This window comes from Carcharodon carcharias, chromosome 5 (genome assembly GCF_017639515.1).
Source record: "Carcharodon carcharias isolate sCarCar2 chromosome 5, sCarCar2.pri, whole genome shotgun sequence".
In the NCBI taxonomy this organism is placed as follows: domain Eukaryota; kingdom Metazoa; phylum Chordata; class Chondrichthyes; order Lamniformes; family Lamnidae; genus Carcharodon; species Carcharodon carcharias.
The window spans coordinates 72,544,135-72,561,651 of record NC_054471.1 but is presented as its reverse complement, the minus strand read 5'-3'; the positions used below and the strand labels follow the sequence as shown (position 1 = coordinate 72,561,651).

The window sequence follows — 17,517 nt, the reverse complement described above, 5'->3', positions numbered from 1 at the left end:
GCTCATCGGTCGGCAGTTCCTTTCTCTCTGGCCTTTCAGAAATCACTTGACATGACTGCTGTTCCTTTGCTGTTAGAAATCAGCCGTCATCGACCAGTTGCCCCTACATCGATAGTCATGAAGTGTTTCGAGCACAATGTGTCAAAGTGTCTTTTAGATTCTCAGTTACAGTTATTGATCAGTTACAGTTTGTCCATCTACCCTGTGAACCAGTGGATGATATTGTTCTGGGTCGGATGGGGGGGGGGGGGGGGGGGGGGGGGGTGGGGGGGGGGGGGGGGGTGGCGGTGGGGGGTGGGGAAGAGAGAGAGAGAGAGAGGAGGAGTGTGTGGGGAGACAGTGTACAATGTGGTGGCCGAGGAACATACACGATTATGCTACCTCGGAAAATTAAAATCCTTTTGAGTAGACCTACAATTATGAAACTCTTGAGTGCTATCCTGTTTAGATGTCTCCTTTGTACTGTTGTCCTAGGGAAGTAGACTCTTTATGGTTACAGAGACTATTGAACCAGGCAGGAAGGGTATTTGATGAGCAGATCTTTCTTGAATAAATCTGCTTTCAAAGAGTTTTGACAAAGGTTAAGAGTTTCACAAACAATTAGAATCACCCCTTGTCTCAGTATTACTGATGAATGTGTTCAGGGAAAAGGCTACAATCCCTCAGATGCAGGATAGATTGGTTCCTGAACTCATTTGCACCCTCTCTATAAGAATTTTTAACAGAAATTTGATGTATGGACAAGGATATGGATTCAGGATGGGACTAATTGACCGATTAATGCATCGGAATAATTTTTAATATATGTTTTAAATAAAGTTAGACTTCTGTGACAGGGTAATTTTCTTTTATTGTAATAATTCATTTATGTGCAATTTTTTAATGAACAAGCAATGTACCCAAAATGAATTTCCTTATGGACATTGAAGTGAAATGAAATGACTAATATGTTGCTGCTGCATTAGTTAATTTGTGAATTTTCCAAAACATTTTTTTTGTATCTTATGAAACTACGCAATGCTTTAATTCATGGCACTAAATGTCTCTTTTATATTCATTCAAGGGATGTGAGCACTGCTGGCTAGGTCAGCATTTGTTGCCTATCCCTAATTGAAGGCATTGGTGACCAGCTTTCTTGAACTGATGCAGTCCATATGATGTACCTGCATTATTAGTGCTATTGGGAGGGCATTCCAGGTTTTTGACATGTGCAGTGAAGGAATGGCACCAAAGTTCAAATCAGATGGTGTCTGACCTGGAGGAGAGCCTGAAGGTGGCGGCTTTGCCCATATGTCTGCTGCCCTTGTCCTTCTGAGTGGTAGAGGTCACGGGTTTGGAAGGTGCTGTCGAAGGAGCCTTGGTGAGTCGCTGCACTGCATCTTGTAGCTGGTACATGTTGCAACCACCGTGTGCCTGTAGTTTGGGTGCTGAAAAGACAGGTTACTTTGTCCTAGATGGTGTTGAGCTTCTTGAGTGTAGTTGCAGCTGCACTCATCCAGGCAAATGGGGAGTATTCCATCACATTCCTGACATGTGCCTTACAGATTGTGGACAAGCTTTGGGAATTCAGGAGGTGAGGTAGTCACCATAGAATTTCCAGTTTCTGACCTGCTCTTGTAGCCACTGTATTTGGCTGTTCGAGTTAAGTTTCTGGTCAATGTTGATTCCCAGGATATTGGTAGTGAGGGATTCAGTGATGTTAATGTCATGGAATGTCAAGGGGAGATGGCTAGATTCTCTCTTGTTGAAGATGGTCATTGCCTGGCATTCCTGTGTCATGAATGTTATTTGCCATTTTTCTTCCTGAAAAATGTCCATTTCTTTCTGCATACTGGTATGGATTGCATCATTATCTAAAATAATTTCAGCACTAAATAAAATATCACAGTCGTGGGCAAGGAATGTCTTATGTCTCATCATATAGCGCTAGCAATTAAATTACAGATGTGTAAAACAAACTTATACTAATGTATTATCAGGTCTTTATTTGCCATTGACACGTCACAGTTTTTCTTTTTAGGAAAGCCCAAATCTTGTCATATTTAATTTAAAAATGCTTTCATTTATGAGCCAATTTTAATATGATAGCATATCTAATTTTTATATCTACGCTAATCTTGGTCATTTTTCTAATTTGTGCAGGTGTGAAACTCAGCAGCCTATTGGGAAAAAAGGGAAATCTGGAAAAAATACAGAGTTACTGGGACGTGGGCTTTTTCCTTGGTGCCAGTATGTTAGCAAATGACCCTCTCCGAGTTATTATGGCTTCTGAGAAGCTTTTTAAACTCAGGGCTCCGGCATGGTAAGTTTGACTTCATGTTGACTGGAATAAGAAGCTAGAGCAGATGGGATTCTTGTTGCTATGGAGAATAGGATGGTTGAATCAAGTTGGACTCCTGTGGAGTAGGGAAGATTCAAAGATACAAAGACTCATGTTTTTGTGATTGGTTATTATTTACCTGGTGACGACATAATTGAGACAGTAAGCCAAAATAAAATGGCTGCCTCATTGTAATGACAAATTGAATGGTGTGCAATTTCTGATAGCTTATCTTTCCTGGTGATGAGCATCAAACATGAATTTATCTTTTTTCACTCATTAATGCTGATTAAATGTTGCCTAAAGATTGTTTATCTCATGATGCTGCCCCTGACCGTTTTGTACCTCATGACGCTGCCCCTGACCGTTTTGTACCTCATGACGCTGCCCCTGACCGTTTTGTACCTCATGACGCTGCCCCTGACCGTTTTGTACCTCATGACGCTGCCCCTGACCGTTTTGTACCTCATGACGCTGCCCCTGACGGTTTTGTACCTCATGACGCTGCCCCTGACCGTTCTGTACCTCATGACGCTGCCCCTGACCGTTCTGTACCTCATGACGCTGCCCCTGACCGTTCTGTACCTCATGACGCTGCCCCTGACCGTTCTGTACCTCATGACGCTGCCCCTGACCGTTCTGTACCTCATGACGCTGCCCCTGACCGTTCTGTACCTCATGACGCTGCCCCTGACCGTTCTGTACCTCATGACGCTGCCCCTGACCGTTTTGTACCTCATGACGCAGCCCCTGACCGTTTTGTACCTCATGACGCTGCCCCTGACCGTTTTGTACCTCATGACGCTGCCCCTGACCGTTTTGTACCTCATGACGCTGCCCCTGACCGTTCTGTACCTCATGACGCTGCCCCTGACCGTTCTGTACCTCATGACGCTGCCCCTGACCGTTCTGTACCTCATGATGCTGCCCCTGACGGTTTTGTACCTCATGACGCTGCCCCTGACGGTTTTGTACCTCATGACGCTGCCCCTGACCGTTCTGTACCACATGATGCTGCCCCTGACCGTTCTGTACCTCATGACGCTGCCCCTGACTGTTTTGTAGCTTTTGATAGAAATTTGACTATTTTTGTTCTGAATCTCACTTTAGTCTGGATTCCAGAAAAATTATATCCATGAACTGATTTCCAGCAATTGCACTGGTAATCGAACTCTAATTTCTAGTATTTAATTCATGAAAACCTGAGGTTTTGAGTTGGTTCCTTGGATAAGAATGTTGGATTTAACTATGTTAACTCCCAGAAATCTGAGGCAAACGTAGCACAGAGGCATCACTACCTTCCTCTGAGAGGGACAAACGAGATTGTGACAAATGCAAAATGCCAGGGTTTCTGGAAATTTGAAATAAAAACAGAAAATGCTGTATATACTTAAAATCAGGTGGCATCTGTGGAAAGAGAAACCGTTAATATTTCACATCCTTTCATTGGATCTGAAAACTTTAGAGACGTAACAGGTTATTAAAATGACATTTTCATTTCCTCTCTCCTACCTTCTGCCCTTTTCCTTTTGTTTGTTCCCTAGGTCTGTACTTGACAAAAACCAGTTAAATCTTTTAACTTTTCCAGAGGTTATCCATTTTAGTCGGAAGAATAAAAATTACTTATTATTTAAATGGAGTGAAACTTCAGAATGCTTCAGTGCAGAGGGATCTGGGTGTCCTCGTGCATGAATCGCTGAAAGCTCGTATGTAGGTACAGAAGGTAATAAGGAAGGCAAATGGAATTTTGGCATTTATTGCTAAAGGAATAGAGTATAAAAATAGGGAAGTGTTGTTGCAGCTGTACAAGGCTGTACTGTGCACAGTTTTGGTCCCCTTACTTAAGGAAGGATATAGTTGCATTGGAGGCGGTTCAGAGGAGGTTCACTAGATTGATTCCAGAGATGCAGGGCTTGTCTTATGAGGAGAGATTGAGCAGTTTAAGCCTTTACTTGCTAGAGTTTAGAAAGATGAGAGGAGATCTAATTGAGGTATATAAGATGCTAAAGGGGATAGACAAAGCAGACGTGGAGCGGATGTTTCCCTTTGTGGGGCATTGTAGAACAAGAGGCCATAGTTTTAGGCTAAGGGGTGGTAGATTTAATTCAGAGATGAGGAGGAATTACTTTTCTCAAAGGGTCGTGAATCTGTGGAATTCACTACTTCAGAGTGCAGTGGATGCTGGGACGCTGAATAAATTTAAGGAGGAGATAGACGGACAGATTTTTAATTAGTAACAAGTTGAAAGGTTATGGGGAGAGGGCGGGAAATTGGAGTTGAGGCCGAAATGAGATCAGCCATGATCGTATTGAATGACGGGGCAGGCTCAAGGGGCTGAATTGCCTACTCCTGCTCCTAACTCTTATGTTCTTAATGTGCAGTCTTTCTTGCAGCGTTGAATTGCTTGTTTCTCATGCTGTAGTTATTTTAATATTTTTAGCATACATGTGAAGAGCAGTTAATTTGCCAGTGTCATGAAGAGATAGATATTAACGTGTATAATGCTGTTGGAAATTATTTTTATATTGGGCTTGTACAGTCTGTGTCTGTGTGTGACTCAATTGGATTAAAGCCAGTTAGTCTGGGTGCTTTAATGTTAATTAGATAAATGTAAGGTTAGAAGGTAAAGAGTGCATTTGCATTTGTTGGATAAGCCATTCAAAAGATGGGAGTAAAATCTTGCACCTAGCTAGGAGACACCAAGCAATGTGTTTATATTACTAATAAAATTGGTGCTATGAAGGTGGTTTTATTGTTAGAAAAGGTAGTGTTCAAAGACCCAGTGATACAATGAGAATTTACATTCAAAGGGAAAGCTAAGTATAAACAGAAAGCGGTTTTGTATGTGCAGAGACATGTAAGATTTAAGAAGCCTGTAAGCCCTACAAATGTTGCAAGGGACGTCATTTTGAATTCGTAAGGTCAAATATGTTTTGCCTGGTGCCTGTTCAAAATCTAAGGGTTATTGTTACTTGGTGAAGATTTACCTGGGAGTGATTCATTTGGGGATTTGTTTAAAAATTATTGTGGTATTTGTTGTTATTAGTATTTGTAGACACGTATTTGTGTTTAATCTCTTGTTAAATTGATAAATTGTTAATTTAGTTTATATAAGAAACTTTTGAGGCTTGTTGATTTCATTTCTGAATTCAGCACTGCATTTCAAGCATACCAATTGAAAATATAGGTTATGACAGTTGTTCAAGTTTCCCTCTGGAATTTAACCAACACGGCCTTTACCAACTGCTGTCATAACAGTCAGTTTAGACCAAAAAAGAGAAATGCTACCTTTCTGACTAAGATACCATCTTTATGGAAAATAAGATCTATTGCTTGATTGACTTTATTTAGCACTTTGTAAGACCTCAGGAATTCCAAACCACTTTACAGCCAATTAAATATTTCTGAAGTGTAGTCATTCCTGTAACTTAGGGAAATGTAGCATCCAGTTTACATGCAGCAAGGTCCCACAGCAATCGGATGATGACGATATAAGCTGTCCCAGTTATGTTGGGTGAAAAATTAAAATTGGAGACATGCAGCAGGCTAGAATTGGATGAGCACAGATATTTCCCGGTTGCAGGGTAAAAGGGTTGGGGAGGACTGAGGCCATGGAGGGATTTGAAAACAAAGATGAGAATTTTAAAGTTGAGATGTGGCTTAACTGGGAGCCAATTTTAGGTCAGCAAGCACAGGGGTGATGGATGTACAGGACTTGATGTGAGTTGAGACAAGGCAGCGGAGTCCTGTATGAGTTTAAATTTATGAAGGGTAGAAGATGGGAGGCCAGCCAGGAGAGTATTGAAAAGAAAACAGAAAATGCTGGAAAAACTCAGCAAGTCTTAACAGCAGTGGAGAGAGAGAGAGACAGAGTTAACATTTCAAGTCTGTATGACACTTCAGAGAGTGTTGAAATTGCCTAGTAGTAACAACGACACGAATGCGGGTAGGTGAAGGCAATGCAGTTGATGTGGGGTATGTGGACTTCTAAAAGGCATTTGGCAAAATGCTGCATATGGAGTTGTGAGCAAGTTAGAGCTCATGGAATAAAAGGGACAACAGTAGCAAAGTAGTTACGAAATTGGCTGAGTGAAAGGAAATGGAAAGTAGTGGTGAAGAATTGCTTTTCTGACTGGAGGAAGGGTTCCCCAGGGGTTGGTACTAGGTCCACTGCTACTCTTGGTATATATTAATGACCTAGACCTTGGTGTACAGGATACAATTTCAAAATCTGCAGACAATACTAAACTTGGAAGTAATGAACTGTGAAGAACATAGTGTAGAACTTCAAAAGAACATAGGTTGATAGAATGGGTGGACAAGTGGCAGATGAAATTTAATGCAGAGAATTGTGAAATGATTCATTTTGGTAGGAAGAATGAGGAGAGGCAATATAAAATAAAGGGTACAATTCTAAAGGGGGTGCAGGAACAGAGGAACCTGGGGGTACATGCACATAAATCATTGAAGGCGGCAGGGCAAGTTGAGAAAGCAGCTTAAAAAGCACACAGGATCTGGGCTTTATAAATTGGGGCATGGAGTACAGAGAGAACCCCAAGGATCCTTTCCCCCCCCCCCCCCTCCAAAACCCAGCCCACAACCCCTGGCCACTTAACCACTGTGTGGATGTTACTAGCTGATCAGACACAGAAGCTGTTAGATGTGATTTATAGATATAGTTTAAAGATGAAAAAAAGTCAGTTATTCTGCCAAGTCTGAATATTCCGAGATTTATTTATTTGTTTTTGAAGTTGTGTACCAGTATATAGTTCATTACACTCCTTACCTTTTAAATTTTTTTTAATGTACTCCTGTTATGAGCATGCCCAGTGCATGATGCCATCGTTAAATGTGATCTGGCAATCCTGGTGTCGGTCTCTCTTTACAAGTTCCCCTCCAGTCTATAACGGATTTTGTTGTCTGAAAATGGAATTAAAGACAAAAGCAGAAGAGGCCATAATGAACAAAATAATCTAGTTTCCAATAAGTTAGCTGCAAGGATGGCAAAGATTTTAGCTGAATTATGCAAGACCTGAGCTTCAAACTGTCTTCTTAATGATTGGGATGCCACATGGTCCTATTGTCCATATGATTCCACTACTGACAATCCTGGCATTGACAAATATGCCACATCGCTTCAGGGGTGCTGCAATAGTGCAAAAGCAAGGCAGTTACAATAAATCTATATTGCATCCAGTTCTGGGCATCACACTTTAGCAAGAAAGTGATGGCATTGGAGAGAGTGCAGAAAAGATTCCTGAAAATGGTTCCAGAAATGGGGAATTTCAGTTATGTAGAAGTTGGAGCATTGGAGAAATTGAGCTGTTCCCCTTTGAGGAGGGAGATTTGAGATGAGATTTGATAGGGGTATTCAAAATTGAGAGATTTGGGCAGAGTTGATAGGAAGAAACTGCTTCCATTAGTGGAAGGATTGAGAACCAAAGGGCACAAAAAAGGTGATTGGCAAAAGAAGCAATGGCGACATGAGGAAAAGCTTTTTTACGCAGTGAGTGGTTAGGATCTCTAATGCATTGCCCGAGAGTGTGGTGGGGACAGGTTTAATCGTGGCTTTCCAAAGAGAATTGGATAATTATCTGAAGTGAAAAAAATTGCAGGGCTAAGGGGAAAATTCGGGGAAGTGGCACTTGGTGCACTTGGTGAGGTTGTTGTGCAACAACTCAGTGTGGCATCTTAATGAATGCCTTTTGGGAATCTGAACATATTACATCCACTGGTTTCCCTTTAGCAACCATGCTTGTTACATCCTCAAAAACTCAAATAGGTTTGCATTCATGATTTTCCTTTCATAAAACTTTGTTGATGCTGCCTAATCACATCTGATGCGTCACCTGGGTGCCAGATGCCCTCTTTACCGATGCTGAGCAACACATCAGGATTACAGCTGATGAGACATTATGGGCTCAGAGGGCCCTGGGTCTGGTGCATGGTGTGGTCAGGTGGTACCCAGAACTGGATGGGATGCATCTAAGGATGCTGAGGGAAGTGAGGGTGAAAATTACAGAGGCACTGGTCATAATCTTTCAATCCTTCTTAGATAGAGGACTGGAGAATTACAAATATAACACCCTTGTTCCAAAAAGGGGGTGAGGATTGTCCCAGCAAATACAGAGCAGTCAGCTTGGTGGGAGAGCTTTCAGCGATGATAACCCAGGACAAAATTAATAGTCACTTGAACAATTTGGATTAATTAAGGGAAGCCAGTATGGATTTGTTTAAGGCAAATCGTGTTTAATTAACTTTCATGAGTTTTGATGAGGCCCAGAGAAGGCTAATGAGGGTAATATGGTTGATATCACACAACTTAACTTCCACGTACTTGTCTTTAACTCTGCTAGCAAGCCTATCTTTCTCCTAAAAAAAAACATAATTACCTGGAAAAACTCAGCAGGTCTGGCAGCATCGGCGGAGAAGAAAAGAGTTGACGTTTCGAGTCCTAATGACCCTTCAACAGAACTAGGTGAATCCAAGGAGAGGGGTGAATTCTCCTACCTCCCTGTGCAGCTGAGCCAGCCCTGGAGCTATGGACTAGGCTCTGGCTGCACACCCCAGAGGAGTATCACTCTCACCAATATTCAGAACAGAGACTCGGCAAACCCCTGCACTATACCTGCCTGAGCTTCCTTGACAGCCTGGCGGTAACCCATTTCCTCTCTGCCTGCAAATGCTCAAGCCACATCTATTAATATGCTATCCATGAAACTCTCAGCCTCATGAATGTACCGCAGTGGCTCCAGCTGCTTCTTAATCTGCAGCAGTGATGACACCACCTCCACATGCAGTAATCCAGGATAGGGGAAGTATCATGAAGTTCCCACATGGAACAGGAACAGGCACTCCATGGGTCCAAACTGCCCTGCCATACCCCTATTGGACAAAACATACAACTTAAATAATAAAAACTCACCATCTGCTCACCGATCAGTTGTTCCTCATGTGCTGACATCACTATTTGAGAGAAGTTGACTAAAATGATTTTATTTAACTCGAATTATCTGAAATTTGTTATTACTGTTCCTTCCTATTTAATTTTAACTTTATCCTGTAGGTTTGCTGAATTAATTGAATACATTGCAAGTTATCAAAGATAAAAACAAAATACTGCGGATGCTGGAAATGTGAAATAAATACAAAGAAGGCTGGAAAAAATCAGCAAGTCTTGCAGCATCTGTGGAGAGAGAAACAGAGTTAACGTTTTGAGTCGTATGACTCAGCTCTGAAGAAGTCATACATTCTAGAGATGTTGACTGTGTTTCTCTCTCCACAGATGCTGCCAGACTTGCTGAGTTTTTCCAGCATTTTCTGGTTTTATTGTAAGTTATCAGATCAGCCTTAGTTGATCCTGGGCTTTATAAATAGAGGCATAGAGTATAAAAGCAAGCAAGTTAGATGAACCTTTGTAAAGATGTTTGATAAAGTGCCACGTACTTGTCTTTAACTCTGCTAGCAAGCCTATCTTTCTCCTACCTCCCTGTGCAGCTGAGCCAGCCTTGGAGCTATGGACTAGGCCCTGGCTGCACACCCCAGAGGAGCTATCAATCTCACCAATTTTCAGAACAGAGACTCAGCAAACCCCTGCACTATACCTGCCTGAGCTTCCTTGACAGCCTGGTGGTAACCCATTTTCTCCCTGCCTTCAGCTGAGGGAGGATTTTTCCCTCGGTGGGAGTGGTCAGGAAGCCGACCGCTGCTTGCGATCGGGGCCGGACCGCGATTTCATGCTGGCGGGCCAATTAAGGCTGCCCAGCGTGAAATGCAAGTGGCAGCACCCAGCGCAGCCCGAGTGGGAGTGGAGGAGGGTAGGTGCGAACTTCGTGCATGCATGCCAATGCGCACTGGACAAACACCCTGCAGCAGAGGTGCTATCTCAGGGAGATAAATATTTTTCAAAATAAAAAAAATAAAGATTTTAAAAATATTATAGAACATGTCCCGTCCCCTCATGTGACCCTGGGGACAGGTTATAAATTAAATGTTGAAAGTTTAGTTTTATCTTTATTTGCTGTTGGAAACCTCATCCCGTCTGTGGATGAGCTTTCCTAAAAAAATGCAAAAGTCGCTTGGTCTTTTTGCCTGCCTGCTGCCAACCATAAGGTTGGACGGGCAGTGAAAAATGTCTTTCAATTACCTTTTTAATGGCCTCACTAGGCCTTTTAATTGTCGGCGGGTGCGCGCCGGAGTAGGCAGCACTCCCACCAACTGAAATACTGCGTGAGTGCGCGATGACGTGGGTGTGCTCGCCCAACATCATCGCGCATTACTTTTTGCTCGGTCAGGACGGGCACGCACCCATCCAAGGAACTAAAAGTTCTCCCCCTGGAGTGTTGTGTCCAATTCTGGTCACCACACTTTAGGAAGGATGTGAAGGCTTTGGAGAAAATGCAGATAAGACTTAACTTCATTCATGGACCCATTCTCTTATGTGGGTGGTGTGGACAATCTGGGGGTTCTCCTTCGAGAAAAAAGGTCACAGACCTAGAATGTTAACTCTGCTTTTCTTGCCAGAGATGCTGGCTGAACCTGCTGAGTGTTTCCAACGTCTGCGCTACTTTAGTTTTGCATGAGGAAAAACATTTTTTCTGCAGTGAATGATTAGGACCTGGAGCATGCTGCCCAAGGGTGTGTGGAGGCAGATTCGGGCGTGACTTTCAAAAGAGAGCACCTGAAGAGAGAAAATTAAGCATGGCTATGGGGAAAGGGTGGGAGTGTGGGACTAGCTGAGTTGCTCTTGCAGAGACCTGGCATGGGCACAATGGGCCAAACGGCCTCCATATGTGCTGTAACCATTTAATGATTCCCTTTTACCTAATTGGGGGATCTCTGTTCTCTGTTTTTCTTGTTAGCCTACTATGATGTTCTAGATTTGTAATCCCCCGTGTGAGTTTCCCCTGTCTTCCAGAAAGCAGATTGATGAGCCAAGTAATCATTTCTATCGTATTCTGAGAGAGCCGGTGGAATGCAAGAATTGGGGTTAATTTTATATTTTAGCATCGATCATATTTTACTGAAGGGAACCTTCAGATAAGTTACATAAAGCTCATGAGCGATTGAAAGGGTTAAACATAAGAGAATCCAGTCATAAAAACAAAAAAACTGCGGATGCTGGAAATCCAAAACAAAAACAGAATTACCTGGAAAAACTCAGCAGGTCTGGCAGCATCGGCGGAGAAAAGAGTTGATGTTTCGAGTCCTCATGACCCTTCGACAGAACTTGAGTGAATCCAAGAAAGGGGTGAAATATAAGCTGGTTTAAGGTGTGTGTGTGTGTGTGTGTGTGTGTGTGTGTGTGTGTGTGTGGTGGGGTGTGGTTTGGGTGGGGGGAGAGAAGTGGAGGGGGTTAGTGTGGTTGTAGGGACAAACAAGCAGTGATAGATCTTTTGATGATCTGCTTCTATCACTGCTTGTTTGTCCCTACAACCACACCAACCCCCTCCACTTCTCTCCCCCCACCCAAACCACCGCCCCCCAACCCCCAACACACCTTAAACCAGCTTATATTTCACCCCTTTCTTGGATTCACTCAAGTTCTGTCGAAGGGTCATGAGGACTCGAAACGTCAACTCTTTTCTTCTCCGCCGATGCTGCCAGACCTGCTGAGTTTTTCCAGGTAATTCAGAGAATCCAGTCAGTTGTTTTGAGATATATCCTTTGATAAGTTGAAAACTAATGCTGTAAGCTGATAGTTCAGCCTGTTCAGGTATTGAGAGAGGGGGTTTTAAAACCTCTGTTGAAATGGCTGAACTGCTTCATGTTCCTGATCAGCTTTTGTTTTGCTGCTGTCTCTATTTGTAGGTATCTGAAGTCTGTTGTACAAACCATTCATATATACCAGCGTTTCAAGAAACAAGCGCCAGAGCAGCCCTCTGAATGTCAGGAACGGATGGACTTTTGGATGGATTTCATTGTCGAAGCCACCAATGAAGCTGTGTCACTGGTTCGATTTCCTGTATGTAGTTTTAATTTAAATTTTTTATTTGCATTTCTTTAGCCTCCTGCTCCCACATGCACTTACACACACATCAATGTGTGAACATGCATACATACTCCTACAAGCACAACTTAGAGGTATAGTCCTCAAGCTGCAGCTCATTGATCTCAATGCAAATATTGAGATCAGCTGTTCCTCCAGGGCCACTCAGCCCCTGACCTCATTATAGTCTTGCTCCAAACATGGACAAAAGAGCTGAACTCCTGAGGTGAGGTGAGAGTGACTGCCCTTGACATCAAGGTGTCCTGGCAAAACTGGTCATTGGGAATCAGGGCGAAAACTCTCCTCTGGTAGGAGTCATACTTATCACAAAGGAAGATGGTTGTGGTTGTTGGAGGTCAATCATATCAGCCCAGGAGATCACTGCAGGAGTCCCTCTAGGTAGTGTCCTCGGCCCATCTTCAGCTGCTTCATCAATGACCTTCCATCATAAGGTCAGAAGTTGGGATGTTTGCTGATGATTGCACAATGTTCAGCACCATTCGCGACTCCTCAGGTACTGAAGCAGTCCATGTCCAAATGTGGCAAGACCTGGACAACATTCAGGCTTGGGCTGACAGTGGCAAGTAACATTTACACCATACAAATTGTCAGGAAATGATCATCTCTAACAAGAGAATTTCTAACCATTGCCCCTTGGCGCTCAATCTCATTATCTTCACTGAATCCCCCACTATCAACATCGTGGGGGTTACCATTGACCAGAAACTGAACTGGACTAACCATATAAACACAAGACCAAGTCAGAAATCCTGCAGTGAGAAACTCTCCAAAATCTGTCCACCATCTGCAAGGCACCAGTCAAGAGTGTGATGGAATACTCCCCACTTGCCTGGATGAGTGCAGCTTCCACAACACTCAAGAAGCTTGACACCGTCCAGTACAAAGCAGCCCACTTGACTGGCATCATATCTGCAAACGTTCACTCCCTCCACCAACAATGCACAGTGGCAGCAGTGTGTACCATCTATAAGATGCACTGCAGCAATTCGCCAAGGCTCCTTCGACAGCATCTTCCGAACCCACAACCTCATCCACCTAGATGGACAAGGGCATCAGTTCAATGGGAACACCACCCCTTGGAATTTCCCTTCCAAGCCACCCACCATCCTTACTTGGAAATATACTACTGTTCCTTCACTGTCACTGTCAGTGGATCAAAATCCTGGAACTCCCTCCCTAACAACACATGGACTGCAGCGGCTCAAAAAGGGAGCTCACCAATACCTTCTCAAATGCAATTAGGGATGGGCAATAACTGCTGGCCTAGCCAGAGTGCTCGCACCTCATGAATGAATAAATAAAATATAAGCCAAGTGGGTGACTTCCAACATTGGCCCCTCCAGAGCATGTTGAGATCAGGAGGAAATCAATTGAATATAGAGCCCGGGGCTGGTGTCAAAAATAAGGAGGCCAATTATATACCAGAAATATAAAACATCTTTAGAAGATCCAAGCCACGATGCAAGTATGGAAGCCCATAAGCCCCCACTTACACTAGCTGGTTGACTGGTACAATTTTAGTTAATAATAAACACAATTGAGATGTTCACCTTTTACTTTAAGATCAGATGACTCCTGGTAACAATATTAAACCTGTGTATGTAAAGACTATCACAACTCTTCTCAATAGAGTTTGGAAATACTTACAGTACAGTTATTGTTCCAAGGAATGTCCAGGAATGTTTTTATTTTTGGATGAGTGGATGCAGCATTGTCACTGGGGGTGAATAAACTAGCTAGAAGTAGAATACCAACGTCCTTGTAGAAACATTCCCATGCACAGTTGTGAGTAGGGAAATGAACAGGAGTTTATGGCAAACAGTAAGCTCATGCCCCCCCCACCCCCCCCCCCCCCCCCCCCCCCCCCCAAAAGATGTCAGTGGGCTAATTTTCACTTTAAGCGACAGGGCAGTGATTGGGCAGAGCAGGTCACCTACCATTATAGAATCTGGCAGATTCTCAACCGGTTGAAATCAATGGTTCAGTCTCAATTGGAGTATTGCGACCACTTCTGCGCAGCATACTTTAGGAAGGATGTGGAGAGCATTCAGAAAAGATTCATGAGCATGGGTTCCAGGGATGAGGAGCTTCAGTTATGTAGAAAGATTGGAAAAGTTGGGACTGTTCTTCCTGGAGCAGAGAAGGTTGAGAAGAGATTTGTTAGAGGTATCAAAAATCATGAGGGGTCTGGACAGAGTGGATAGTGGATCATTGTTCCCATTGGTGGAAGGATTGAGAATCAGAGGGCACAGATTTAAGATAATTGGCAAAAGAAAGAATGACAATGTGAAGAAAAACTTGTTTGCGCAACGAGTGGTTAGGATTTGGAATGCCCTGCCTGAGATTGTGACGGAGACAGATTCAACTGAGGTTTCCAAAGAGGAATTGGATCATATCTGTAAAGGGAAAGAAAAAATGCAGGGCTATGGGGGAAATGGCCGGGGAGTGGCACTAGGTGAATTGCTCCTTCAGAGGGTCAGCACAGACATGACTGGCCAAGTGGCCTCCTGTTCTGTAACCGTTCTATGATTCAGTGCAGGAAATCCACTCTGCTGGTTACCACTCAGCTGAAAATTTGGCCCAGTGATTCAGCTAGTGACTGACAGACAGCAATGTGCATTAGATTACTTAAGATTACCTAGTTGAAGCATGTTGCATGATTAAAATCTGTTGGATGCTGACAAAATAAATGTGTTATGTTTATCTATGCTTGATAAATGATCAACACACACAGGTGAATGGTAGTCACGTTAATAATTGGGCATAATAGACAACAACTTGGTAATGTTGACATTTTCCAGGCCTATTAGAATTGAGAACCAAGACTTTGATATTTGTTTGTACTTTGTCATTAGTCCAATGATAAAGGAGGCTTTCTACAAACTCTGGAATCACTAATGATATAGCTTTGTCATTTTCACACTTGCATGACCAGGTTTTAATCTTGGAGCCAACTAAAGTCTTCCAGCCTGCTTATTTATCCATAAATAATGATGCAGAAGAGAAAACCGTATCCATTTGGCATGTGTCACCAAATGACAAGGTAATTTATAGAACATGACATAAAAAGGACATATATTGAATTAATTTTTCAGTATTCATAATTCTCTAGCTGTAACATGTTTTTATTTCTTGTTTTTTTTCCTCTATGGGTCCAATGTGTTGTGTACCACAGAATGGCATATACGAATGGAACTTCAATGCTGCAACTATTAGGGGTGTGAGGTCAGTGACTGGCTGGTATACCACTTGCATTACAAGCCTTAGTGCCTCTCTAATTCATGTAATAGATGCAACATAAAAGCTCAGCACAGCCAGTGTAAAGGTTCTTTCAATTTGGAGGAAATGATCAGCTTTCTTTCACCATTCATAAACAGTAATAGGAACTGCCTCATGGGTCTGTATTGTTCATCAGGTAGGAATGAATTAAGCAAAAGCAGTTTTATAATGGCTGCTGACCTGATATAGTACTCCATGGGCAATTTTGGTTTTGGTAGAATGTTGTAGATTATTGTGTAAAAATAACAGAAAAATTACACACATTGGTCAGGATTTTTCAGTCGGCGTGCGGGGTTGGGCCCGACATGCCGGCGCAAAAAATGACCTGTGATGACATCGGGCATGCATCCCAATGTCATCGCGCTGTCTTGCGATGTTTTGTTTGGTGGGCGCGCACTGGAGTTGGCTGCGTGCCTACTGATATTTAAAAGGCCTATTAACGCCATTAATTAAGTAATTAAGTTTAACTTTACACTGCCCATCCAACCTCACAGTTGGCGAGCAGACGAAAAGGCCAAGTGGCCTTTAAGTTTTTTAGGAAACGTCATCCATGAGCGGGGTGAGGTTTCCTAAAGCTTTTGTAAATTAAATGAAAGATTTTCCTGAAAAAGAAAGACATGTCCCATCTCGTGTGACACAGTCACATGAGGGGACAAGTTTCATGAAATTTTTATTGATTTTTATTTATTGTTTTCAAAAGTGCTTCAATCTCCCGGAGGCAGCTCCGTGTCTCAGGGAGATTGAAGTGCTCTTTCGCGTGCATGCGTGAAAGAGCACTGGCCCCAACTCCCCCTCTGTCCCCACCAGCACAGGCAGTACTGAGCACTATCGCTTGCATATTACACTGGGCAGGCCTTAATTGGCCCACTGCATAAAATGGTGGCGCGGAGCCAATTGTGTGCAGCAGTTGGCTCCACGATCGCTCCTGCCGAGCCCACCTGACATGGGAAAAATTCTGCCCATAAAGTATGTATTTTGACAGAATTATTCCCTAATTTGATTCAGATGGAACTGTGTTTCTGGAAGATATATGTGAGGTGAGAGTGACTGCTTTTGACATCAAGGCAGCATTTGACTGAGTGTGGCATCAAGGAGCCCTAGCAAAACTGGAATCAATGGGAATCGGAGGTAAACTCTCTGCTGGTTGGAGTCATACCTAGCACAAAGGAAGGTGGTTGTGGTTGTTGGAGATCAGTCATCTCAGCTGCAGGACATCACTGCAGGAGTTCCTCAGGGTAGTATCCTAGGCCCCAAGTGTCTTCAGCTGCTTCATCAATGACTTTCCTTCCATCATAAGGTCAGAAGTGAGGATGTTCGCTGATGATTCAACAATGTTCAGTGTCATTTGCGACTCTTCAGATACTGAAGCAGTCCATGTCCAAATGCAGCAAAACCTGGACGATATCCAGGCTTGGGCTGACAAATGGCAAGTAACACCCACGCCACACGAGTGCCAGGCAATGACCATCTCCAACAACAGAGAGTCTAACCATTGCCCCTTGACATTCAATGACATTATCATTGCTGAATCCCCACTATCAACATCTTGGGGGTTACCATTGACCAGAGACTGAACTAGACTGGTCGTATAAATACCATGGCTACAAGAGCAGGTCAGAGGCTAGGAATCCTGTGGCGAGCAACTCACCTGGCTCCCCAAAACCTGTCCACCCCCTGCAAGGCACAAGTCAGGAGTGTGATGGAATACCCTCCATTTGCCTGGATGAGTGCAGCTCCAACAACACCCAAGAAGCTCGACACCATCCAGGACAGAGCAGTCAGCTTGACTGGCACCACATCCACAAACATTCACCCCCTCCACCACTGACTCACAATAGCAGCAGTGTGTGTCATCTATGAGGTGCACTGTAGGAACTCACCAAGCCTCCTTCAACAGCACCTTTCAAAT

At 43.3% G+C, this 17,517-nt stretch overlaps 1 protein-coding gene across 3 annotated transcripts in view; it reads left to right on the top strand.

The window, feature by feature from the left end:
- The window catches only part of map3k5 (mitogen-activated protein kinase kinase kinase 5), a 185,057-nt gene that overhangs the window by 85,971 nt on the left and 81,569 nt on the right, over nucleotides 1–17,517 (top strand). For all 3 annotated transcript variants that reach the window (XM_041188304.1, XM_041188306.1, XM_041188305.1), the window contains 4 exons: nucleotides 2,143–2,302; nucleotides 12,131–12,284; nucleotides 15,265–15,372; nucleotides 15,505–15,554. In XM_041188304.1, the coding sequence (XP_041044238.1) occupies nucleotides 2,143–2,302; nucleotides 12,131–12,284; nucleotides 15,265–15,372; nucleotides 15,505–15,554 (472 nt within the window). The remainder of the gene's footprint in view (nucleotides 1–2,142; nucleotides 2,303–12,130; nucleotides 12,285–15,264; nucleotides 15,373–15,504; nucleotides 15,555–17,517) is intronic.